The sequence below is a fragment of the Apteryx rowi genome, unplaced genomic scaffold (genome assembly GCF_003343035.1).
Source record: "Apteryx rowi isolate R43461 unplaced genomic scaffold, aptRow1 scaffold_110, whole genome shotgun sequence".
Taxonomy (NCBI): domain Eukaryota; kingdom Metazoa; phylum Chordata; class Aves; order Apterygiformes; family Apterygidae; genus Apteryx; species Apteryx rowi.
This window is the reverse complement of record NW_020447309.1, coordinates 1722139-1749467: the sequence shown is the minus strand read 5'-3', so window position 1 is coordinate 1749467 and position 27329 is coordinate 1722139. Positions and strand designations below refer to the sequence as shown.

Here is a 27329-nt window from a genome sequence, read left to right as displayed (position 1 = left end):
GTCATAATCATTTGCAAAAAGTGCTTGCATATCAACAGCAAAATGTGAAAATTTAATGTTTTTTCTTTATCTGTTTTCCTGTTTTTCTAAACCAAACTGTTTCTTCTCTATTCATTYCTTCTTTTACTGTGGGAAAATATATTGTTTTACAAATAGAATGGTATTAGCAATAAGGGGGAAAAAAAGGCCACACAAATCAAAGAACGACCAATCTCTTTCAAAGATTYCATCATCATTAACATGTCTTTAACAATCCTTAGTTTTATTTCTCTCAAATTCATTAAAATTTCTTTCTGACTGCACAATGATACTATTTTGATTAAATTACAATATAAATGCAAATGTACATGTACATTTGCAAATGATCAATTAAATTTTCAGTCCCTTCAGCCTTATTTAATATGGTTTAAATTTTTCCATTAGGAAGACTATTTCCTTATGTTTACCTTTGCTATAATGTTACTGCAGCCTGGTTAATTATACATCACCGTGGAAACTAAGTAGAGCCAAGATTTGATATTTCAACTTCCTGATGGTCTCTTCCTAAAGGGAAGCATTAGTACCAGCTGGTTTTGTTTAAGAAACAGAAAACAGGACACAGACAATGTATGTTCTCTTTTGGTTTAAACAGAGGAAGATTAGATGTTTTTCCAAGAAAAAGAAATAGACCTCTGACATGTCAAAYAGTCTCATTGTATCTATTGTGCACTTGTTTGCAAGCAGCAGGACTAAAGATAAAAGACTTTTTTTATTCCAAGTTGTCTGAAAAGCAATCACTCTGTCTAGTTCCTTTGGTTGCCAATAGGGCAGAGTGGGTAACAACGTGGGAAAATGGATTAAACGATAGAGCAAATGCGGCTAGTAATAAAGGCCTGAAGAGTTGAATTAGGTATCATTCCATGAGAAAGATGGGGTTCAGACTCTCAGCTACCTACTCTGTATGCAGCATTCACTGATGAGACAAAAGGAAGACATTAATGACTAAGAGCCCATCTGCACTTTCTTACCCTTTAAGAAGATGCATTTTAGAGTCCAAATACAGAATTGTACACTAGCTATTCACCCCTTTCACAGGCTGTTTTATGATGAGAAGAGTATCTAGGCCCAAAGTAAAGATAAAAGCATTGTTTAAAATGCATAGCTGAGGCCAGACCACAGTTAAATTTAACACCCCTCAGGGCTACTCATGTCCTCATTACTTTCAATGAGTTTCACTGAGCTGAGAAAGCTTAAGTTCCGTTCATGTGAATAAAGGTTACTTGGACTTAATCTTCTGTGGAGAAAAAGTGTCTTAACTTGCTTTATGGCCAAAAGGTAGAAGTCTCACTTAAAATTAGCTGTCAGGATTTGAGCTCTAACCTCTGAAAACTCTCAACCAATTCTTAAGACTAGAGACCCAACAGTCTATAAAACAGGAATGTCTCCTGGTCATGCCGTGCTCATCTGAAAGAAAGTAAATGATTCCATGGATCCTCTTTTGGCCCATTTCCTTGTCAAAGAGGATCCTAAAAATGCAAGTGCTACATGCTGCCGAAACCTCTTCTACACAGTTATCCCAGAAGGTCTCTGACTACTGAAAGCAGCTCATTGCATTTTGGGTTTTTTTTTCCTATTGGCACCTGAATTTCTGAGGATGGCCAGGAAATTGTGCAACTTGGCATTGTCCCAAAGTGCCTGCCTGAGAAATAGCCTCATCTCCAATAATTTGTAGGTAGCAGTGGTTTTCAAGAACACAATAGGCATAAATGAAATCAAACACATTGGGGATTGAAAGTAAAGGTGCATTTTACAAAAGGGGAGCCAAAAAAACTCAGAGTCACTGGTAGAGAACAGTCACTACAGAGATTTTTCCTGTACCATTTGGAGAGGCAGCACTGGCTGGCTGGCTGGGGCATGATGAATGTTAGTTAGGTATAATGTTATCCCTAAAACTTCATCAGACCTGTGGAATGGGCAAATGCACCATAAGTGGAAAAAACGTGGCATGCTTCAGAACAGAAAACAAGTTCCAGAGCTGGACCTGGCACGTGGCTACCCTGTGCCAGGCTACCCCAGTGCAGACACAACCTTTGCCTCACTCTGTCTAATTAGGATCAGGTAAAAAAAAAATCAAAACTGGTGCTGTATCATTGACAACAGCCTCTCATTTGAGACTGAAAATTTTTTCATTGCACCGTTCCCCAGACTTCCTTCTCCAAGAGCGAAACAATGTGTGCAAATAGCATGCTGCAAATAACATAACCAGTGTGCACCAGAGCAGTGGCACCTTCCTATGGATCATGAGCAATGTCAGAGACAACACAAGTGAGAGACAATGCTCTAGGGCAACAGCATAGATAACAGCTGCTAAAAACAATGAAAGCTAGAAAGCCTTATCAGCTCTTGGGACTATAATGGTGTGTGTTTCACAAATAAATGTAACAAATAAGTTTTCTTTTTTTCTCAATGTCTTATTTTAGCAGCCTCACTGATTTTCAGCATCTCACACCTTGAACAAATGCCAGCTGATCAAGGAACATGTATGTCATTAATACGCAGTAAGATCACTTAACACTTAAGATCATGCTTAACAGTGTTCTTGACTACTAATAGATTATTTGAAAATAATATGGTTGGTTTTGAAATGTAGCTCTTGTACAGGTGTATTACCCGTTCTTGGTACTGTGTTTTCATGTCCTGTTCCATTTAAACTTGATAGAAGTCACTGGAATTGATTTGATGATTGAATCAGAATCAATATGAAAGCTCTGGGCAATGTTTTACTGCTTTCTCTATTGGATGTGCTTCCTGGGAAGAAAAGGATTAATTCCTCACAAGGCTAATATCTTATTTGCTCCCCACTGTAGTTAGCGATTAAGATACACTTGAAGTTATATCTACATGGGAAAGTAGTAGAAGCTTGGTATTTTTTCCTTAAATGAAAGCAGTCCTTTAGAGACTCATATTGACATGCCTGGAATAAAAACCTTCTGGAAATGTTACCAGCAAGAAGGTCAGTGATTTTTGCAATTTCACATTAAGCAAATACTTAGGCTCCTTTACCAAAAATTTCAGACTTAATTTTAGTGYGTGACTCATGCTACTGAAATTTTTTCTATTCTTTTAAAACGGAACTTCCAAGTTAAGATACTACCTATTACCACTTTCTGTTCAGCAAATTTCAAAATATGGATACAAATTTTACTCTCTGCCCACATATAACATGTTCATTTTGGGTCATATATGATATTCTTTTCCAAATAAATTTAGATGTAGAACAACATCAGGCCTGTAATGAAAATTCCACTGCAGTCTTTACTATGGAGAAGGAAGTGCCATAGCATTATGCTCAAACACGCTCATTTTTATTTCATTTACAGCAGTTTCTCCTAAAAGGATTTAAATTACTCATTACTGTCATACTTCTTTGCTTGTACAGGTTTTCTCATCCTAAAAGCAACTTGCTCCTGCAAATGGATCTTACTAAGACAACATGCATATTTTTATTTAGTACATCAAGAAAACCTGAGTGGATGACACAAAGTTAAAATACAAAGAAGCGTCCTTATCATAAAATAGCTCTGCAAGTGTAATTAGTTTATACCATTCAGGCATTATCTATGATCTGCTAGGATGAAAAACTAAGAACTACAGGTTTTTGGAGAGGGGAGTGGGAAAGTATGATGGTGGTGGTGGTGTTGCTTTTCTTTTTGTAATATACTTCACAGGGAATTCTTCAAGGTCTCAAATTTTATACTGAAACATGTCATAATGGCTTCTTTTTCAAAGCTTCCTTTAGATTAAAAAGAACCACAGTAAGATTTTTGTTCCAGTGAGATTTTGTCAAATCTGAACTAACTTAAACCACTATTAAGCCCAGATTTAGAATGCAGGTTTACTTAAAGCTATTACACAATGTGCAACTTATTTAAAGGTCGTTTTCTCAATGTATTCTACCTCTGAACTTCTAGAAGGCACTCATTTTTTTGGAAAAACTGTGATTTGCCAGCATACTCATTCTGCTCTCTAAAATGATTTTTCCACAGAGCTGCATTCCTTGGTAACAAACAAGCACAGTAATACAGGATGAAACACTTACAAACTTTTTTAAAAGTTAAAAAAAAAGGTAAAGTTTTCTTATTGCTATGTGCAAAAACGCAACCTACAAACCTGGTTCTATGTATGGTAATGCAAAAGATTCACTAAAGCACAACCAAAAAAGCCATAGGTAGGTGGGTGTTACAGTAGTGGCAGGTACTATTACTTCCAGGATGAAAACCTGAAGCACTTCTGATACATATAGCAATATTTGATGGTTCACAAAAGCAAAAATCCTTTGTGGAAAAGACTTATAAAGATTATACTGTATATAAAAGATGTATAAAACAGAAATAGCATTTTTCATCAACAGATTTCAGTGTGCTGCCTCCATTTCCATATGAAGAAACAGAGTGGTTAAATAAATTGACCACAGCAACCGAGTGGGCCAATATCATAGTGTAGCACCCAAGACTCTTGGTTCCTGTGCGCTCTATTAGACACTCCCAGTTTGCAGTGCAAGTGCACAATCCACGTGGTGCATCCACGAGTACAGAGACTGTAGGCAGAGCCAGAAACCAGTTTCTGTGATTTGGCAGGGCAAGCTGACACACAGAGGGAAACAGCATATGAGGTGACTGCATATTAGTGATTTATGACATGACATCTGCACACAATAGTCTGAATATACTGCAAAACATTTAGACTATTGTATGTATGATAGTTACTGAAAGAAGTCTAGATTGCACTATCTAGCAGCAGCTAAAAAATAAAAGCGTTGTACTATCAAGTCTTTTGAAATAAAGTTACATTTTAATGCACTAAACTAAAATCAGAATTAAACTATTCAGGGGAATGTATTAGATGCCTTAGCATTTTCAAAATAGTGTTACGTTGGTAATGAAATCAATAGACTGCTTTACATGGATAACCCCCCATAACATCTCTTGACCACGGTTACTATTCCKCAGTGTTTTACTATCTATAAGAATTTAATTCTCATAGGAAGATGCCTGATCTGCTGTTAAAATGTTTTGTAAATTTACAGTGGGAGAGAACAGATGATAAACACTCACTGTAAAGTAATATGTCCATTAAAATTACCTATCATACCAGAGATTCTTCATTTTAACAGGATTCAGTGAAACAGAATAAATTTAAAAGATTTCATCCAGCTGGTACCCTAGCTTGTTGAGAACACATGTAGCACATACAAATACAAACACACATCTAGCTTGAGTATTTAGGTATGGCTTGAAAGAAAAGAATTTTTTTTTTGTCTACCAACAGCTCAGCAATAAAGACTCACAGTTTTTCTATTATTACATTCTGTTTTTCTAGAATAAAATTTCTTSCTTGGTGCAAGTGCAGCAGTAGCTAGGGAAGATCTCAATTTATTACTGAAATGGTTAGAGTCCATTTACTCATCTCAAGTTATAAAAGAAAAAAAAAAAAAGACCTTGATTCTCTTCCTAGCACCCATCAAATCAGGAGTAGCTACACTGAACTCAGCTGAGTTACATCTCCCTCATTGAGAAGGAGAAGGAAGAGAAAAACTGGGCCAAATAACATTTATTGTTGTCAGTTGTTTTGGTGTTTGAATAATTCATAAATGTTTTGATGAAAACTATTATGAGATTAAACAATATGAGGCTATTGGTGTTATTTTGAAAGCATATTTATACCGTGCCGATAGTATTTACAGCTGAAGGACTTTTTGTACTTATTGATGAAGCGTAGGAAAAAAGTTGTCTCCCCAAACACACAGATTTATATATTTCAAAAGCATAAAAAAGAACAGGCCAACTAAAGGACTAACTCAAAAATACGCTTCTAACTAGCACTTTCTAAAAGCAGTAGAGCAAAAAGGCAATCCAGTAGAACCTGCAGAAGAGAGAAAAGAGATCTCCTTTTTAAAAGCGAGAGAATGGGGAAAAGAAGGAGAGAGCAAGGCCAGGCACACTATGTACATGTAAAGATATACATACTCATGTTTCATTATCAACTTATTGTATCATATTTTGACTTTTTACTACTTCAACTATGGCAGTGCCTAGAAGCCTCAATCCAGATAGACATTATGCACCATAAAAATAGCCCAGGAAAGACTCCTTCTCAAGAGCTGTGCCTGAGGGTCTCCTGAGAGATGTGGCACAACGTTTCAGTTCCTTGTCTAGGCTCCTCCTCGGCTTCATACTGAACAGACACGTGAGACAAGATGGGAAGAAAGTAACAGCCTCTCTGATGGAGAACTGAGGCACAGAGAAATTTAAAGCCTTGAGCTAAGCCATACAGGAAACTGAAAAGTGAACCCAGACCTTCCCGGCTCCCTCACAGTGCCTCATCAAAAGCCCAAGCACCTTCAGCGTGCAACAGGTTACGGCAGATCTGTGTGGCTCAGCAGGAGCCACAGTCAAAGGTGAACAGTATGCTCTGCAAGGACATGATAAAACGCACATAAACTATGTGCACTGAATACAGCTCTTGGACAAGTTACCAAAAAGTTCAGAACACCACCAAAGCATAGACAACTTCTCTGAGAGGAGCTGAACTTACACTAGCAGGATAAAGTCTGCAGCAAACTGAATTGCCAAAGATAAATTAGACATTCTAGGCAAAAGAAAACAGCTGACAACAACAACAGATGGGAAGAGGAGGGAAGGAGAACAGGAACACAGCAAGAAGACATGAACCATAAGGAAAAAAGCATTCTCGCCTGTGGGAGGGCCTAAGTAGCCAGTTAATCACCCATTAAGGTTAGTAGCTATTTATTATTGTTCTGTATACTTAAGCGAAGCCATCTCAGTAGTGCCCAGGTGCACTTATGCAAGACAGATCCTGAGCAGGACAGCCATTCCAGCCGCTCTGGTCTGCACTGCCTACAGCAATTATCCTGTACAGATCTCCACATTAACAAAAGGTGAGACTTGCACAGAGCACTAATTTCCAAGGGGAGCATATTCCAAAGCCAAAGCCCCCACCTAACACTATTCTCTTTTCACCTTCTTTGCCATCATCTTTTTAGCTGCTTTGACCTATCCCTCATTGGGATCAGTATCCAAAATACTCCAGCCAAACAATCAAGGTATCATGAGAAATGTACCCATATGGCAGAAATAAGCACTTTCTGAGCTAACATGAACCCAGGAAGGACTACTCAAATCCAGTGCGATTTCTGTTTTCATCCGATAGCTTACTGGCAGTTCATGCACAGAGCAAAATGCTGATGGAAGCAGTTGCAGCAATCTGCCCTATATAAATGGCAGATAGCTTTAATTTGCATCTGCTGAGCTTCATCTATTTGTCCTCTTGAATAGTAAGCCATTTTAGACAGGGATTGGGCCTTCCTCTGCATATTTTGGACACTAACAGAAAACAAAGTAAAGGACATCTCACTCAGGCCTGAATCCTCAGACCAGGTTATTTACTGGTAGCTGTACATTCCACTTTATTGTTGAAGTAACAGCATATATATTATTTAATTTGAAATTTTATTTAGAAAAAGAAACTTCCTTTACATAGAAGCTTATTTAAATACAGGTCCAACTGTTTTATATTAGAGTATAAAAGTGTGCTCCAAAATTTATCAGCACACTCAATTCCCTGAGGCTAGCTCTAGCTCGTATGATGTATCCAGCCAACAGGATGACAGGTTTAGTTTCGGCAGAATTTAAGCTTTCATAAAAGAAGTATTTGGCTCTTCACAAGGAAAAATAAGCCCAGCGCATTAGCTGGCATACCTGTTGTGTCAGCCTGTTAAAACAGCTTTAAGCATGAACTGTTTCCTTCATCAAAACGAAGCCCCAGATACTGCGAGTGGCTGACTTTTGAAATGCTCCCGCGAGCTCTGTGCGCCTGGAAGCCTGGAGGGCAGGACGAGCCCTTCCCTTCCCCGAGAACTGCAGCCGCCCCCAGGGGAAGAAGCGCCTTTGGCATTTGATGCCGAATAAAGGAAACTGATCAAAACGCTGAAACATATTTACCCCACTGATACCTTTTGTCACATTTCGGAGCAATTCTCTTCAACCCAGCTAAGCTTTCAAGTTGGTGTGTGTGCATGCGTGTGCATATGCATATACACACAGGTGTGTAGAATTTCCCAGGTTTCTCGGTTGGAGAACAACTTGTGTAGATATTTTAGAAAGGTTTCTAGAAACTGAAATCAGCCCTTGCTACTGCCAGTGTCTGGCACAGGGCTTCAATTTGGGTAGAAAATACACAGATAGAAAGACAGGCAAAGTTTAGTCCTTAAAATGGTCTTTTTTTTTTTTCTACCAACTAACATAATGTCAGAATACTATTACTATGATAAAGCGAAGGGATGTACTACTACTATTGTAACGCAGAGCTCCCCATCCCTGCCTACTCATAGATCAGCTGTGGATTCAGGATAAGGTGTGGCCAAATTTTGCTATATTCATAATTAAAAAATGTAATTCCGCTTTTACCACAAAGAAAGTTGCTTCAAACAATTGTCTGTCCCTGATTCCTCTCCTACATCCCAACCTGCACAATGAGTCTTTCTAGCAGAATGCAGATGTGCAGTTTTGATCTCTGAATTTGTAGCATTTTGCACACACTGAATTTTATGCACATTAAGTAATTGCAGGGGAGTCGATGAATGTTCTGGAGGAGCACTACATGGGTGTCCCAAAAGAACCTGCTCTAAGGGAACAGCATACCACTATCAAAGCAATTGTCCTCTGAAATTAAAAAGGTTCATTTGCATCATTATAYTCTAACAGTCTGTCAGTTATGTCTCCTTTAAAACATTAGTGGCCAATTTGTTAAGGTCATTTCATAATTTAGGGAGAGAGAGAATCAATATATCAAGTTCTTGGACAATACATGAAACTGCTTAAATAAACTAAGGATTAATAATTTTTTACATTAAGTTTGCCTTAACAATTCTCTCCTGATGCCACATAATCTTGAATTTGTGCCCTAATCACCTAACGTAAAGAAAGTGTGATTCATAATCACAGCTAACATTATTACTTTTTTTTTTTTTTTTAAATCATGCTGCAGAACCTTATTTCAATTCATTCTCAATATCACAACAATAGAATTTGCAGGAAGGGAAACCATGGTAACCAACTAAACGTGCTACAGCAGATATCTGCTCAAAAGAACATGCAGTACCATCACACTTCAACGCCTACCACCAGTACAATCTCTACCGATTTCCTTTTTATCCTCACCCTAATTATTACACAAGCTTTCAACCACAAAAGGCTACACTGCAAACCATGTCTTATTGTTACTGTCATTTGCTATGGGTCCTAGCATTAAATACTGCCCTACTGTTTTGCCAAATTTAAAAGCAGATCTAATACCTCCAGGAATTAATTAGAAATTTTCAGTTCTTTTCATCTGTTTGGAACATCTAATTAACATTACAACATATTTTGTATATTTTTATAGTCACAGAGACTCCCTGATATGTATGGACACACATATATATCTACAATAATTTTCTCATGTTAGTAATTTTTTTAAACTTTGCCTCAGGGTTGCAAAAAATTGTCAGTGGTATTTTTTGATTTAAAATTAATTAGTAAACATTGGTGATTTCTGCTCTGCTCTTTTTTAAAAATAAACTATGAGAAACCACATTCATGATTAAGTACATGCATTTAAGATAGGAGGGTTCTGGTTTTGATGCTCTCATTTGTGTTTATGCTTCATCCTCTTTCATCCAGTGTCTGAACTGATAGAATTTCACAGGCCTTCTTAGCCTCTGAACATCAATTTTATTTGAAGGACAGCTCTGAATATTTAACCAAACTCACACACTTAAAACAACATTTAGATTATAATTTTCTTTTTCTCTTAGAATATATTTCTATCTTTGTGAGAAATTCTGAGAAATTTGTTTCCTGGAAACGAAACCTCTATTGTTTCATATTTCAATTTAAAAGGGTACTTAATCTGTAAAAAAAAAAAAAAGAGTGATGATGCAAATTAATTGAACAATAATGGAGGAAAGTAGAAAAAAATAGCTAATCAAAAGATAATCAAAGGCAATTTCTTATGTAAGTGGAAAGCAGATTTTATAGCAACTCACAGACAACCTAGCTAACTGAAAAGTTTATTGGGTGAGAATCACTTGCTCCACCTTATTAAAAAAGATGAAATATTCAAAATCTTAATTTTGAACTCAGTTAACTGTTCCACAGCATTGCACTAAGAATATTTGACTGACTTGGTTAAGACCTTAAAAGCTATTGTTTGTCCTGTCCTCTGTCATTTAATGTGTGTTAGGCTATGTCTGTAGCTGCAACTCAGAAATAAGATCTTTAGATTTACTAAAGTTAGTTCTATAAAAGCATCAGCCTAATGACATTAATAGGATTTTCTGACATGGGTCAAAAAATAATTTAGAAAGATCTAGAGAACAACGAAAGAAAACTTCATGGCCCTGGTCATCCTGAATAGGATGTTAAGTTCTGGTCGCCTCATCTCCTAAAGATCATCCCAGAATAAAAAAAGGCTCAAAGAAAGATGACAGAGATGATGAGAGGTATGGAAGAGCTTCACTGCAAAACCTGAATGTATAGCCTAGGATTCATTCTTCTCCTTACAGATCGATAGGAGGGATGTGATTGGCATGGAAAAGGTAAATGGAGATCAATTGCTCACTGTTTCTCTTCATATAAAAACTAGGGAGCATAAAATGAAATTATGAGATAGAATTCTCAAAAAAAAAAAAAGGGGGGGGGGATGCTTCTTCCCCTAAGACTTAAGCCAATGAACTCATTCTACAGTTGCAGACAGCAAAGTCTGCAAGAGTTCAAAAATGTGTTCAGAAAGCCACAAGGAAAAAAAATATATATATGTATCTATCAAACACTATTAAATACCAGAGGTAACAATTCTGCCTCAGAAGTCCCTGAGCAGCAAATCTTCAGAGGCTGGGAGAGTACACCAGAGAATTATCATTATACGTTTATCTTGTTCTTATACTTTTCTTCCAACATTTACTATTCATAGCTATCAGACAGCAGATACTGGACTGGACTTTATACCGGTCCTTTGATCCAACTCAGTGTGTTCATAGTCAGAAAACTTATTGATATTATAACAGAAGTATATAATCTAGGAGAAACTCCTTGCAAACATTTACCCAGATCTCTTCCCAGATCTTCCCACTTCATGTTTGCAAAACAGAAAGGCAAATGAGCAGATATGAGAGAACCACTTCAATCCGTAGCCCATACAGCCCAGAATCAGCCACAAGAAGCACAAGTATTAAGTGACATACTGATACAGGGTCTACTGCTGACATAGGAGAAAAAAGGGAATGTGACCTTCATGCCCCAATGTTATTTTGGCAGAAACTAGCTTTGGGGGGCCTTTAATGTGCTTGTCCAATATATGTGCAACCATGAAATTCAGTTTGAAAATGAAAATTAGGCAAAATAGGCTATGAATTTAAAGCATAGACAAGTCCTGAATAAGGCACCCCTTAGAATAACTTAAAAAGAAGTGAAATATAGAAGAGCTGCATTAGGAGTAGAATGGTGCATGGAAGAACCTTTATGCACCAACCACATTTGCATTCTGTGCATTTTGGCTGTAGCTCAGTATTATTGTCCAGTCTCTTCCAGATTTCACAAAAACACATTTTTTATATCTGTAAATTCTGTCTCTCTACAGAGGAGCTATGATTTATGATGTCCACAATTTATTCTGTATCTTCTAGTAAGATTAAGTTGTTCAACAAGCAGGAATCTTCAGAGCAGAGCGATGACAATCTGAGTATCTCTGGAAGATGCCCACTGTTAAGCACAGCCTAGAACTGAATGAGCAAAGAGGACAGACACAGAACAAGAGAGAATGCGGGTGCTTTTACCCTATAACATAGTCAATGGGTATACCTCAAGCACCTAACATTATTTTTCATGTTTTACTCAATGTTTCCATGTCTTTTTCAAAGTATGTGTGAAAAACAAATAGAAAACATTTTATCTTTTTTCATTTTATGTTTTGTCATTATGTTAATTACTGCAGGATCAGAATGCTTCTCCACATTGCTGGGTTCAGTTCTTAAAATGCAATAAAGTCTGTTCTATGTCTGTTTCTTTATCTAAAGCTAACAGCTGACCAAGTTTTCTTTCCTCCCACATCTTCTAAAAGGTAAAACAAAGGTAAAGAAAGAAAAGCAAAAATAATATATAAGTGATCTTGAAATTAACATGATTATGTGAATGACAGAGTAACATTTAAGACTAGCATGAAAAGATCAAATGGAGTCCCACAGCCAGACAGAAAGCATGCAATCCAAGACCCTGAAGTCAACAGAAGTCTTCTATCTAACTTGGAAAGGACTGGGTTTTTGCCCATATATACCACCTTCCCGTCAAATTTAATTTCTGGCCTTGAAAATGACACTCAAATTCTTACTGGAGTTGTCTATGTTGCAGATAAAGGTACTCCTCCCTCCTGGCACTGTAGCAATACACATCCAAACAATGGTCTCGAAAAATGTGATAAACTACAGGTAAATTTATGTAAACTTATCACAACTCACAGCAAATTTCCCAAAGTCAGAACGAATGGACAAAGGCTGCAGAAATTATCTAGTCTTTAAGAGACACTAAAGTGAGAGGATGATCATGCTGGATATAAGCATATAAGACTCAACACACTGAGTGAGAATATTGGCTAATGGGTATATTCTGAGGATATAATCCCAGGGAGAGGAAAAACCGAAACTGAGCAAAACACTGCCTCCAGTCAATGGAAACGCAGATTCCTGCGTGGGAAACACAGCACTGCAGGAAGTTCTCAGCAGTTCAGCTAAGGAGCAAGAGCACACAAAGACCGCATTCGTATACTTTAAAAGCCAACAGCTAGACAACATAGCATTACTTACTGTGGAATGGAAAGTGGCATCCTAGACTACCACCCTTTCTAATATAAGGGTCATCAAGCTAGAGCATAAACATAGTGAAACGGCTGCAACAGGTTGCATTTTCAGATTCTGAGTTGTTTTGCCAAATGCTGAATTTCTTCAAAATAAATAAACAGTAACAGCTTTGCTACCATTTGAAACTGTTTCCCAAACGATCATCAACAGCTATCCATTCTCTTTTCTGTTGAGTGTAAAAATGAATTTTTACTGCTTTCAAAAAGCCTTTTCAGTTTAAAGAGATACCATGAAACCTAGAAGAGACTTATCTTATGATTTGCTGGACTGGAAGAGCATTTGCAAAAGCAGCTACACCAATACATCCTGCAAGATGCTCAGCAGCTTCATCATTCACAGCCTGCAGACTCTGTGCTTTCTGCAACATCAGGAGTGAATGGTAGGAGCTCTTTGTCTTCAAGCCAGATGTTAAGACAGCTGTTTTCTTTTTAGTTTTGAATGAACATTGTAAGAGCAGAAGTAGATGAAATTGGTATTGCTTATTAGACCTTGCTTATTGCTTCATCACAATGTATTATTTCAGGATAGTCTTATTTTAGTCATAATCTTATTTTTCCCATATAATACTTGGAGTAATTGCTTCTCTTTCAACGTTTTTCTGCCCTATTTAGATTTCAAACCTTGCTAACAATCAGTGTCTCCCCTCTGAGTTTTTCCAAAGGTGCACAACCCAGGCCAAAATAACCTCAATCACTCTAAAGGTAATGTTAAAGTTATTCTTTTTTGCAGTGGGGATACTATCTGATCCACTTGATAGAATTTTACGGAGCAAGTGCAGACATTGTTAGCTAACAAGTGTTCACACAAACCTACTGGTTTATCGGCCAGTAACAATGACCTGAGAAGAGCAAAGGAAGGAAAACTACGCAACAACACAATTACAATTATCTTGACGGTGCAAACAATAACAAAAGTTAGAATTTCAGAAACGGTTAGGAAAGGATAAAGATACCAACCCTGTAACTAGGCCACAAAGATACAAAGCTCATTAGATGTTGACTATGGTTAAAAAAAAAAAAAAGGAATTTTAAGCATTAAAATCAACACCACAGTACAATCTTTTGAATGTTTTTTAAACTCAAAAATGAAATATTAATTACCAACCTTAATGCCAAAGTGTAGGTTCCAGGTTGCCGTTGGCTTTCACGAATGAGATAGCTTCCCTCTGCAACACTTAATAATTGGTCAGCTTCCTCCCTTGAGATCATACCATGGAATCTAAGGAACAGAGGCATTCTGAAACGCACTGCTTTTCAAAGTTTTAAATCACCTTTTCCCCTTCTTTTTAAAAGAAATGGTTATAAAAATGACTACTTTGCAGGAACACATGCCTTAAACTAATCTCCCTTTCTGCCAACATTTGACTGGTTTTAGCCATCAAAGTCACTTCAAATGGTTTAGGAAGGCCTCTCTTTATCTATGAAACAAGCTTACTGCTTTTAAAATATACATCCATCAATTTAATATGTAGAAATAAGTCCATTTTCTGCTGTGGGCTTAATGGTTTGTGCCAATGGTATCCAACACAGTATTTTGCAGCACTCAGGGGCATTATGCAATTTGCTAAAATCTTGGGGATTACACACGATCTCAGCAATTAATGGTGTAATAACCGAGCTATGCTACATATTTTATACCAAAATAAAAACAAATAAATTCTGCTTTGTTTCCCCACACTAAATCTAATCATCATTGCCATAACAGTCTGAAATAGGACAAATATATATATATAGTACATCTATATTACATTTGTGTTCCGCATCTTTTTTTTTTTTCCTACAAAAAACATTTGTTGCAAAAGCCAGCCTCTGAGTCAGAATAAGCAAGCCTTTAAAAGTGCAGCAACATTCATTTTTCTCAASGTAGCATTCAATACTATTCATATCCATCAGAAAATGCAGCTGTAATTTTAGACAGACAAATGGCACTACTGTAATAAGAATCTGATACTGCAAGGACATGGAGTTGCAGCAGCCTGGCAGAAACAACTAAGCTGAGGTGAAAATGCAGTGACTGCTCATGGTACACCCATGAAAATGGAAGATCTGACCTTGCCGGGATTGTGCATACAGAAAGCTGAGCAGCTCATGGAGCAAGCTACTGCAAGGGAAAACAGCCTGGGAAACAGGGCCTGGGACATCCAGCCCCACATCCTTCTACTGAGAAACAGGCAGAAGAAACACAGTGTCCACAGCAAACACTTTCAATGTTTTCTCTAAATATTATCAACCAACAAGTCACTTTCAGATCTGTATGTTACTTACTCTCTTCCATAATATTTGGGTCTGTTCTCTACCTATTGAAAGAAACAAATGGAAACTGTGATGTTACATTTTAGTATGTATATCAACATAGCAAGCATACTGTCTACAATACAGTAAAATAGAAAGGGATACAAATGCACTTCTGAATGTATAGATAAAAATCATTTACCATCCTAGGATTTTTCCTGGGGGAACTGCGGTCTGAAAATACACGGTGAAAGTGAACACGGCACTTCAGGAAACGTCGACTCCTGGAAGGCTCAGAACAGAGTGTGAAGGAACGAACTGCCCCTATCACACGTCATCCCTGGGGCTTTGCTCATACAAACTGAGAGAGTCTAAATATTGCTTGTACAAATTGCCAAAAAATGAAACACCACCATTTCACAGGTGTAAATGTATTATATTGTTAAGTGCAGTAGTACAGTGAAACATCTACAAAATTCTTAAATTTACAAGATAACTCCTATCATAAAGCTATTGGCGTCACTGCTGGGAAAAAGTAAGTCACTATCATACTCCACCAGAGCGAGGGCAAGTGGAAGGTTAAGTGATTATTAGAAAGTGCCTAATTCTTGAACTACTCAACCTCACAAAACTGTGTGATCTGCAGTATCACCTGAAAGACCTACAGGTACATGTAACGCAAGACAGTCCATGCTCTAGAGAGCAGACCATGCAAATGGACACAACAGGCAACAGGTGTCAGAAGAGGTCAATTTGCCTGCTAAGGATTCAGATAAGTAACTCATCTGCAATCCTAAGGAACTTCAAATTTCCCACAAGTCAGCTCAGGAATCAGATTATCCTCCCTTGCTAAGTTTAATGGAGGGAAATCTTTGGGGAATAAAATTCAACAGTTATGCAACATGAACTGTAAGAGTCTAAAATGATTCAGTTATAAAAAATGCAAAATATTCACAGTAAATTATCACCTCAGTTTCATTTTCCTATCTTTCCAGAAAAATGCCTTATAAATTAAAAATAGCTCTTTTCTCCAGTTGTCTCAATGGAGTATAGTTTTCAGACATCCAAAATATCGAAAAATATATCTGGATGTACAGTCAAATAACAATTCTTCCATAATCCCAGGAAATAAAAAGCTGTTGTGATGGTTCATCACTTTAGAAAAATCATTCCATCACTGGAAAGACTAATAATGTTCTAAAATATTTCTTTTTCCTACATAAGAACAAAGAAGAGCTGATCAGTATGGTAACCATTTTCAAAGATCCTGAAGAGACTGGATCATTTCAAAAATGGAAAAAGCTTTCAAGGTTACCAGAAAAGTTTATCAATTCTCTATTTCTTCAAGAATATTAGGCATACAATTATTTCCACTCAACTGGCTAAACAAGCCTAAAGATAAGCAAATGCACAAGTCCTTGAAAATCTTGCATATTTTCTTGTTAAAAGTAGGCTATTTATTCCATAGGAAGAGAAAAATATGAAAGCAGAAAGCCAAAAATATTTTATGATTCTACAAACCTGCAACAATTCATATCTTAGCAAGTAAAGCTAAGTTTAAAACTCTCAAGAAAAGACACTGGTCTCAGTCAGTTTATAAAAAAGAATCTGGTCATGAATTACACTTCCTATACCTATACATATATATATATACTGTTATATGAAGTTTACTCAGCTTAGCAACTTAGGCATAAAAGAAGGCTTAGCATTTTTCTAACTTTAGCTATTCTTAACTGCATCAGAATTAGAAGCAATATGGGGCTTTCTGTGTTTTTTGTGTCTGTTTGGACTTCACAAAATTCCTGCCACACTTTATTTCCATAAACCAACTGGAGGACCCAGGTATCCTCCAGTTACATGTGATCACTGAAAGCCAAAACAATTTCACTCAGAGGCTTCTAATGGATCTTCTTTAGCCTAATGCTCATACTCCTCAGCTATAAGTAAAGGAGACAGAATCAAAACATCAGCTGGATTGGACCTAAAACTCATGTAAGAAAAAGAAATGCATTTTTAAACAGAAACAAAAAAGTAACTAAGGTTGTTAGCTGAAAATACAGTCCAATTGTTCTCTGCAGAGCCTCTTCCTCTTTTGGCAATATTTTGGGGCCGCAGTATTGTTTAGCATGAGTAAAGGYAACCTTAGCTAGGTGTGAAGCCAGTGAAACCAAGTCTATGAATAGATAACGGTGTAGACTTGGCAAATGCCTTACAATAACCAGTCCTTTGGAAAAGAGCTTGCTTACTATAAAACTTGGGAAGTTGTTCTGGATGAATATCATACATATAAAGCCATCTTTGAGAATAGCTCTAACAGAGATGCGCGTTATATATTCCCAGTCTATGCTACACTTGTTGACTATTCACAGAGGTCATTTTGACAAGACCACACAGGGACCCTGTTTAACAGGCTTGTTAACTGTTAGCACTGGATTAGGATGAAGGAAAGAAAATGGCAGGGATCTTAATTATCTCCATCATTTGACAGGTTTAATATCATATATAATTATTTAATATTTATCTGAAGTATCTCATGACATTAAAGGATTCTCTAAATATGCACATACGCATGTACATTTATTATAAAAGATTATATGCACAAAAACAAATACAAATTCCAGGAAGGTAATACAATATTAATTGGAAAAAGTTATAATACGTATGTGACCCTAATGCAGAAATCAAATATCCTTAAAATGTTATGGTATCATCAACTTTGGAATTTATAAATGAACATCTTGCAGTGTTAAAAGCCTTGGCTCTGCTGCACCTTTATAATAAAAAAATCCCAGATGGATGCAATGCTCTTTTTACCTGAATGTAACTCCACTGATCTGAGTGCTACTCTGATATGAAACTGGAGTAACAGAGTGGAAACTTGAGTTATCTGTATTTGAGAAGCATTTTCATGTTAAGTAGGTCATTCTGTTAGCTGTATCTCCAAGTATCAGCAATTGTACGACACGTGTCTTTACACCTTAAATAAAATGTTGGGTTTTTACAGTGTAATTTCCAATTATTCTTTAACAAGTGCTTTTCCCTCTAATCATCACTCTTGCTTATTTCAACAAGTGGAATACAATAATGCAAGAGGAATAATTTATGTGCTAATACCGAATTACATGTTATTCCCTCCCACTGACCTCTTTGATGCACTCCGGACCAAAACTCTCTTTCTAATATTTATGAATTTGTTTATACAGCTGAATAATTCAACCACTTAGGAAAAGATTCTGTTCCCCACTGACTCATGCGTGGCTGCTAATAGAAACCCAGCTGAGAAAGAGCAGATCACAAAGCTCAACACTAGCAGGAGAGGCTGAGACCACAGAGAAAGGTTAAACCGTTGCTACTCACTGAATGTATTTTCACTTCAGATTTGGCTCAGCTGCATAAAATGTTCAATACTTAAAATGAAAAACAGTTAGCTGCATTATAATAAAATTAATGTAGAAGCAAGAAAAGGCACAATAATAGTGTATTATTTCAATTTTACCTTTATTAGTTAAACATAAGCTTGAAAGAGCTGTATGTTTTGATATATGGATTCTTTAAGAAAACGTGCTTATAATATGTTCTGTTCAGCAGCTAAGTATCTGCAACTGACTGATTCTTATATAGCTCTGTGTTATTTAGCTCAATTCTTACTAACTTCTTTCTCAGTCTCTACAATAGTGTTTGTGGTGCAGACGCAGGTTTACTCCGCAATTCAAAGGCTGGGATGAAACTACATTAAAATCAAAATGTCTTTCTTCTTTCTTCGCTCCCCCTTGCACAGGGATTAATTAAAAGTTTATCATATGTTATAATTTCGTTTAGAATAAATTCATGGCAATTTTATATTACAGTCAATAATGCGTTGCATTTCTGTCCTCAGTAACGACAGGACTCAGAGGAGCGTTTTGACTGCTTGTGGCACTTTGTACAGTTCCTCCAGTCACCCCCACTGATTCTGACAGACTTCATGATTACAGAATCAGGTCAGGAGGACCTCTCCAGGCATGAAGGCAGGAAGCTCAGATACCCTCTGAGGAGCTTAGGCCATTAGTTCATGCAGGACACCACTCAGCCATCAAAATTTCCTCCCCAAAGCAGTCTAACTTTTCAATTTGCCACCTATATAATAGCTAACAAAATTTTGTAATTAATAGTATTAAAATTCAGTTAGAGTGGTCAGGATAAGCTGTATTTGAAGAAGCTTCATATAGATGCTTTTATATTTGCCTGGCATGAATAGGTATCTTGTTTGATTCTGAAAATAAAGTAAGCTGGGTCTGGTGATACCTGAAGGATTTCCATCACCCCAGCAACAGGAGACCTTTTGAATATTCAGATACTGCATAGGTATTTATATCTCTGCTTATTCAACTTGATAAGCTAATATTATTCTGAGAAACATTATGAAGGAGAACTTGGTATAAATTCTGCTTCTGACTTCTCATCACTTAGGGTATAAAGACGCCAAAAGATCTCTCTGCAGTCAAACTAGTATGGGATATAATGCCAACATTATATCCCACATATTGAATATGCTGGACCTCTTCAGTCATTTTACAGTTTCACCCTGAACAGGTTGGACATAGGCACTGTGCATATCTACATGCACAACTGTTATAATCATTACTTTATCTGCTGCAAGACTTCCTTAACTATACTGGTATTTTCCCAGTTCTTACATTTCTTTAGCTTTTTCTTTTTTTTAAAGAAAATGAAAGGGGTATAGAAAAATGAAGCTTCTAATCCTGTCAGAATTAAAACATTCAAACTTGAGGCTTCCAAAACTTCTAATTGAAGAAATGCTCATCACCACAGGAGACAGGCAACTTCATGAATATACATTATAAGAAGGTCTGTCATTGCGTGAGTAAATAATAGCAGGGCTCTGTGAGATAAGATGCATCAAATAAAAACCTGCAGCGATTGCACAGACAATGTCAGCACCTCACAGTGAACAGTGTCAGAAGGTTACCAAAAATCCTTTAAGTATCTTACAGTGTCCATATAGACATATACCTACACACATACTAGCACTTCTACCTGTGAAACATCTTTGGAGAGGGAGAAAAAAAGCAGTTATTTAACAGCACTTAGCAACAGTAAACACAATACACTGGAGGAAGAGAGTAAAAAAAAAAAAAAATCCTATCTAGGTAAGCATATGCATAACTTTGAATACAAGGTAGGTTTGGCTGAGCCACACAGGACTCTGTCAGTTCCTAATTGCTTTATGTGCCTGTTTTGGGTCATGCCCAAATTGCTCCAAAGAGCTTACAGACAACAGCGGAGAGGTGTGTATATGTGGACAGACAGAACATGAGGAATCAGTGAGAGAGCCAATGGTCTTGGCACTCTATTTTCTGTCCAGGTTTTTGTAATACTTTTCCTTTCAGAGATCCTTCTACTTCCTGAAGAAACAGTCCAAGAAGAAAAAGCGGGAGAGGAAGGACACTACAGGTAGTAAGACAAGGAAAAAGAAGAAAAGAGAAATACCAAGAGAAAATGATGCTCCCCCTAATATTGTGCGAGGTTCCAGATGGTGTGGAGTCCACATCCATCCTGCACGACTGTTAGATAAGGCATGATCAGATCCAACAAAGCACTTGAACAGATTGTTTGTTAAGTGAATAATCCCACTGAAGTCTAGAGGAATATCTCCATGCATGCCAGGAAGGCTGGGTTATTATTCTTGAACTGGAAATAGTCTTACTGCTTGCAGTGGGCATTCATACTCTTTAGAGTTATGAACATGCGTTAGAAAACCAAGATCCTACAAGACTTCAGATATTTTGTATAATAATGCAATGAAAAACCCTAGCATAGAGAACACACAAAATGGAAAAGAACCCCGGTAATAACATTGCAATGTGTAACAAAACTGGAAAAGCTTGTTTTTTCACAGCTCAGGTCTTATCTTCTATAAATCTCTTCTTCAAATCTCCGTCCCATCTTACTGGGTGCACATAAGATCTCTGCACAGCAACCTCATGAAGAACCCTCTGCACAGGCACTCATTAGCAGTGGCAACACTGGTTAAAAGGAATCTTTCTGCCAAGCTGTTCTTGTAGAACTAGTGTATTGTTCTTTCATACAGCTACATCCTGCTCARCTGCAAGGAGCTATAGCTGCATCTTTTATAAATATACAAATCTATCAAATTAACAAAAGAAGACATGAGTGTTTCCACTAAATGAAATATTTCACTTCCATTAAATCTCTACTTTTTATCTTAGCAGTTGACAGACTACTTGGTAGAATCACAATTGGGCATTTGAAAAGAAGACAGCGAAATGCCTGTTTAATTCTGTAAAGTAATCCTCTTTGTGATCTAAACTGTGAGCTATTAATGTTCCTGACAGTACTATGTCCCCCTGTATTTAATACTATGTCAAAATGACTAACATATTTCAAAGATTAATTTCCTTTCTCTTAGCACATGATAAAAATGCTTACATTTTATTGCAACAATTTAATAACTTCCAGTGGTTATTCAGTATGAGCTGTGTTTTGTAATATTGTTTAACAAGTCAAACCTAACATTTCAGCATTTTTGAAATTGAAATTGATGCTTCCCAAGTTCCCAACTGAACCCGTAAGACAGATGCAGCTATGAGCACAAGCTTGCTGTGGCGTGGATGTTTGGTATCAGTTAAAAGCCACCACAGTTCTGAAGAACTGCTAGTCTTCTGCAATGCCGCCGAAGGCACATGAGCAATTCAGTGCCTGTCCCAACAACTGATCCCACGAGCAGGTCTCAACTTTTGTATCACTGCGTATCAACGGGATCCCACTGCTATTGCTTAGAATCTTAAAAGCTGTGGCTCTGCATAGCTTAGTTACTAGGATTAATAAGCCCAACTACTCTGGTTCAAATAACAATGAGAAGAGGTTTCAGTCTTCTGCCTGCTGATTTATTGCATGCATTTAGCAGCAATATGTGTAAGAACACATGCATATTTTCTCTGCACAGTTCTGCTCTTGTTTCTGTGAATTTCTAACCCCAAAAGGAGCAGAAAAACATTTCCTTTCATTTAAGAATCAAAACCAGTAAATGATTCTCAGATATACACATCATATTCAAAATGCTTTTTAATTCTATTTTTAGATTAAATGGATTTCCAGGTACCAGTGCCCCCAAGGCTACTTTTTCTAATCACAGTGCCAAGTCTCTCATGTAACAGTTGTTTGGGTTGTACAACATTAAGTAGAGACTTGGAATTAGTGAACTTTATAAAACGTTGAATCTTTGTGATACTCACCTCACGAGTGCAGGTTATCCTTCTAGGATGAGGAGCTTCCTGTTGCAACTGATACACTGAGAGAAGACAGAAGTTAAATTCTGATTAATACAGAATCATTAGGCATTTTAACATTGAATTTTGCTGTTAAAAAAAAAAAGGAAAAAGAAAAAGATTTCTTGCAAGATTTTATGCAGGGATACATATACCAATGTCTCCAAAGTTACCTATGACTGGTTACAAAAGAGTCAATTGCTAGCCAAACCAGTTAATAGAGCACTAGGAAGTCACTGGGTAAAATTAGGCAAGCTTCACTCATGCAGATCAGAAAAGAAACTGGATAAACAGAAAATTAAATTTTATCATATGTCAAATCATGCAGCTGTCACACTTTCTTCAGTAAGCAGCTAGAGTCCCATCCTTCTATGCTGGGCACACTTTCAGTCACCAGAAATCTGTTGAAACTTCACAGGAATCACTCAGAAATTTGCAGAATCAAATCCTCTGCTTTTGCCACTACTCAACACTGATCTTTTTGCACAAAGTAAAAAATGGCCTTTGCATTCGCAGATCTGAAGACATTAGCAGTTAAGTAGCAGAGTCAAACACGTAAGGCCCAAATTGTGGGGCCTTACTAATATCTTCTAACCCTCCCTTCCCACCTCCTCCCCCCCCCTTTTTTTTTTTTTAAATAAGCCTCACCAGGCCGAAATGAATCTTAGAAGCCAGTTGTAAATTTAATGGTACTAATGTGCTGACATAATAATGTACTACCAAAGGAGTGACTCTCAACTTCTTCCACAAAAGGAGTTTGGTAATTCACCTTCAAAATGAGGCTGTCAACACTAATTTAATATTTGAATAGTATTCTGGAAATTATCTTTCAGTTGTTAGTACTAACACCAAGGTCTGTTAACAAATGCTGTTGTCTCCTTCAGATAACAAGACCATACATTAATTTACCCAATAAGATTTGATTTCATTATGCTTGTCATTTGATCACAAGTCTTTTCCACAGACCAATATTGTATCAACATTTTAAGTTACATGAGAATGGAGAAAGTGGCAAAATGCCTGATGATATGGCAAACATAAGATTGGTTGGAAAAATTCACTCCCTTTTGCTCCAGACAAAAACACCAACATTTTATGTTCATGTTACTGAAAACCAATCGGTATCATTCGGTATTGGTATTACAAAAATGTTTTTTTGCAAGTGATGAGAAACAGTACATTAGCATATAAACCAGCAAGCTTCATTTCAAGCATAGCAAGACCATTTATTTGCCTAGCACGCAGATTCTCTAGCTTCCATTTAAAAAGTTGTATTTGATAGCACTAGCCCTTGTCCATGTCCAATTCTGAGAACTTCAGAGTCAAGTTCAAAGTTAAAAAAAAAACAAAACACAAAGTGAATCTGGATGTGTCTGAATGTCACAGAAGAGCACTGGAGAATCACAATCAGCGTGCTCTGCAGAAATTGGCTAAAAATTGCGAATCGTTTCCCACCTTACTTTAAGCAAGCCTGAAAAGATTTTCTGGAAGAAACTCTTCGAAAGACAGTACCTTTTCTCTTCTTCTGCTCAGAAGCCCAGCAGGTAGACTAGTTAAATTACAAAACAGGCTCCCTATCCTCCTCCCATAATTGATGTATGCAGTTCAAACTGTTCAACGCCAGCTTCCTTGCAGTAACTGTTGCCAGGGCAGTCAAACAAGACATTCCTCTTCATCCATCATGAGACAGAAACATAATCAAACTCCATGATTGTGCACTTAATTCTAAATTATGAAAAAGGCTCACCGTGGTGAACCACGATGCTTTAGGAGACAGGGTGCACAACACATTTGCACATACCCATGCCTTCAGCTCCTGACAGGCTGCCAACGGGGCATAAAGAGCATATAAAGATTATAGATTATGGCATAGAATAAACTGAATAAAGAGGCAGTGCTCCCCGAGTTCACAGAGGTACAGCACTATGGTTCATTTTTAATGCTTACAACTAAAAGCAAAATATACAGAAGTCAGTAACAAATACATAAATGTGCTGCAGTCATGATTAATGATTTTTAATACCAGGGAGCAAAAGTGTATCAAYTTTGTCTTTTAGCCATCCTCTGTAAGACAAAAGTTTGTTCGAATTATTCCATGTGCAGCTGCTTTAATATTAACCGACTGACATGGCATATGACAAGCTACTGACACAATAAATTATGATTCAAAAGGCACAGACAGGCTTTGCCACTAAATTTACAGATTAAGGTCTCAACCATTTCAGCAATTGCATACACTGGCAATTGTTAAAAATAGTTCACAGTCTAAGAGAAATTAAGAGTCTTTAGCCTTTTTTTTTTTTTAAACTTACTGCCTTTCTGTTTTTTTCAGTTAACATAAAACGCATTTAAGACACTCTGATATTCCTAGACTTTTGAGACCTATGCAGTTTTGTCAGCTCCTACAATCTTTATTATAAATTTCACAGTACTTGACTATTTACTTACAGCATCATCTCCCTGAAACTTCTCATGAGACATGCTCTCATTTACAAAAGTATTCTAATCCTCAAAGTTGCATAGAAGATCTTGAAACACTTAATTCTTTGATTTAACAAATCAAAAATCAGAAACCAAAATTAAAGCCAAAATCAAGGCCTGTTTATGATTGTTAAGGCCTAACTGTGAGTGATGAACATGTGAGGTTGGCAATGGCAGGGATGGAACAAAAGCAGCTAAACTCTGTAAGCCATTAGCAGAAGGGTGATTTAGGTGGTGGAAAAGCTCTTTTGCCAATGCTCATTTTAATTCTACTAAATATTTTTAGCTGATTAAAAAAAAAATTTCTAATCTGCTCTTTTACACTTTCTCTCCTTTTAACATTGGTTTTCACCAAGCCATTAAGACTAACCTAAAATCTCTGATTGAAAAGAACCTCCCATTCCAGGGTAAAATTCTTTTTGAAATAACTGAATGCTCTCAGAGGTTAGCTCTCCCCAACCTAYAGTGAACAATATTTTCATCATATAAAATGTTGCTTGAGCAAATACCTTTAGCCACCCTCAGGACACCAAGCCTCCAGAATATATAAAAAAGAAAATGTAAGTGTAGGTCTGATACTCCTAAAGTGATGTAAACAAACAAGTATTCTGCTTTCAAAATCTGCTTTTAACAGAAGAYGACTTTCTTGCTTTTTTGAAACCTCAAGATGTCTAGCACCTGCCCCTACCTTTTCTATTTACAGACAAAGAAATAGAATTTACAGGTGAGACACTGTGGGAAACTATGATACTTTACTATGGTGCCTTTTCGTTCAGGCATTTTCTTCAGTCTCCTGGAACCTCCACCAGCACTGCCAAAGAACAAGTTATCCTGTCACATGGGAAATGTTTGTACTTCAAATTTATTTATTTATTTTAATTAGGAATGAAAAAAAACACCCTGTGAAATTCTCAACGGAGAGGAATGGAGTTCTGATCTCAGGGCAGTGTGTCTGGGCTGTTGCCTCACATACGTGACTGAGGAAACCTGCAAGTCCTGCTTCCACAGAGCTAGGGCAGGCACCCAGGGGAGCTGCAGAGCCAAGGCAGGCAGGCTGGTAGGAAAGCAGGCCCTTCTAGGGGGACTCGAGAAAACCACCTTGTGATTCCATTGGCACTCCACATCAAAAAATGCTCTTATTTTACTGCATCAGCAAGTTCTGAGAAAAAACTATTTATTTTGAATTTTTATAACCAGCTCTAGTCTCAACTCTAGTGATACATGGTACCAAATCATATGAGCCTAGAGGTTTCCAAGCGATAGTAACTTTAAGGTGAAAATGGAGTTTATGCAAGCCCCAGTCTACGCAGCCAAACCCACACAAGGCAGCCTCACACGAGGGGGACTGCTCACACTAGTAAGGTGCATAGAGTCTAGCCCTCAGAAAAAATCTGCATCCATTTGGCCTTGAGGATAAATGACTGCCACTGTCTCTAGATAATAATGAACCCTTTTACTTTTGACATTTCTTAAACTGATATTCTAATGAAAAGAAAAATTATGATTACTTTGAAGCACTGAAATGAAATACTTTCAACTCAGACTTGAAAAAAATCTGTTGAGATACTTACAGTAAGATTTCCAAACAGGTGGTCTGTATTCATCAGTATCTGAAAGAACAATGACAAATCTCAATGTTTTATTAGAAACATTTTAAAACAGAAATAAGCCTGCAGAAGCACTTGCAGATTTATTAAGATAAATACTGCACCTAGATTCTAAAGTTACTTTTACTAGTGAAGCAGAGAACAACTTGTTAAAAGTTTCCTCCTCTTTACTTAAAATGAAAATTTATTTTTTGAAGCCTGATAGAATAAAAGCTATATAAAAACCATTTGCAAGATGGCAAACACACAGATCAGAAGCCAAAATACTAAAGACATAGAAGGGAGGGAAGCATATTGTTTTATTATGTATATATTTGAAAGTTCGCTTTTAAATTACACTAAAAAGATTTTTTTTGTCTCAGTTTATACTCCAATAAAGCAGTTTTCACCCAACTCATTCCTGCCCTTAGCTTTTTCCTCTTCTGGATAGCAATTAATAACAACTCTTAAAATAGTATCACAGCATGTAATAATACTGAAATATTTTGCAAAAGAGCAGTGTTTCTTTCATACGGAGTACAAACTCCACTTTGAAGCAGTCAGTGGGTACTAAAAGCATATGTCTAATCACAAATTTTAATTGTCAAACAGAAAATTTTGAGAATTTTTTTTTTAAGTTCTGTCTCATTTGTGAATTGCTGACGACTGATCTGACACTTTGAGCTCAGGGCTCTGTCACTAACTTCATCTCCAGTCCACTATTTCACCTCTCTGCCCACAGAATCCCAGCTTTAATTCTGATCCTGCAAGGTACTGCGGCTTTCTGCAAGAT

At 37.0% G+C, this 27329-nt stretch overlaps 1 protein-coding gene across 2 annotated transcripts in view; it reads right to left on the bottom strand.

Annotated features, from left to right (window-relative positions):
- CHN1 (chimerin 1) overlaps positions 1-26570 on the bottom strand; it is an 83773-nt gene extending 57203 nt beyond the window's left edge. Inside the window, exons 1-4 of one of the 2 annotated variants that reach the window (XM_026075711.1) lie at positions 26522-26570; positions 22437-22492; positions 15214-15245; positions 14054-14167 (exon numbers count right to left, since the gene is read on the bottom strand). In XM_026075711.1, coding sequence (XP_025931496.1) covers positions 14054-14157 — 104 coding nt within the window. In that variant the 5' untranslated portion in view covers positions 14158-14167; positions 15214-15245; positions 22437-22492; positions 26522-26570. Of the gene's footprint in view, positions 1-14053; positions 14168-15213; positions 15246-22436; positions 22493-26521 lie in introns of those variants that run through there. The other variant, XM_026075701.1, reaches the window with a different exon arrangement.
- Between the last annotated feature and the right edge of the window lie 759 nt (positions 26571-27329).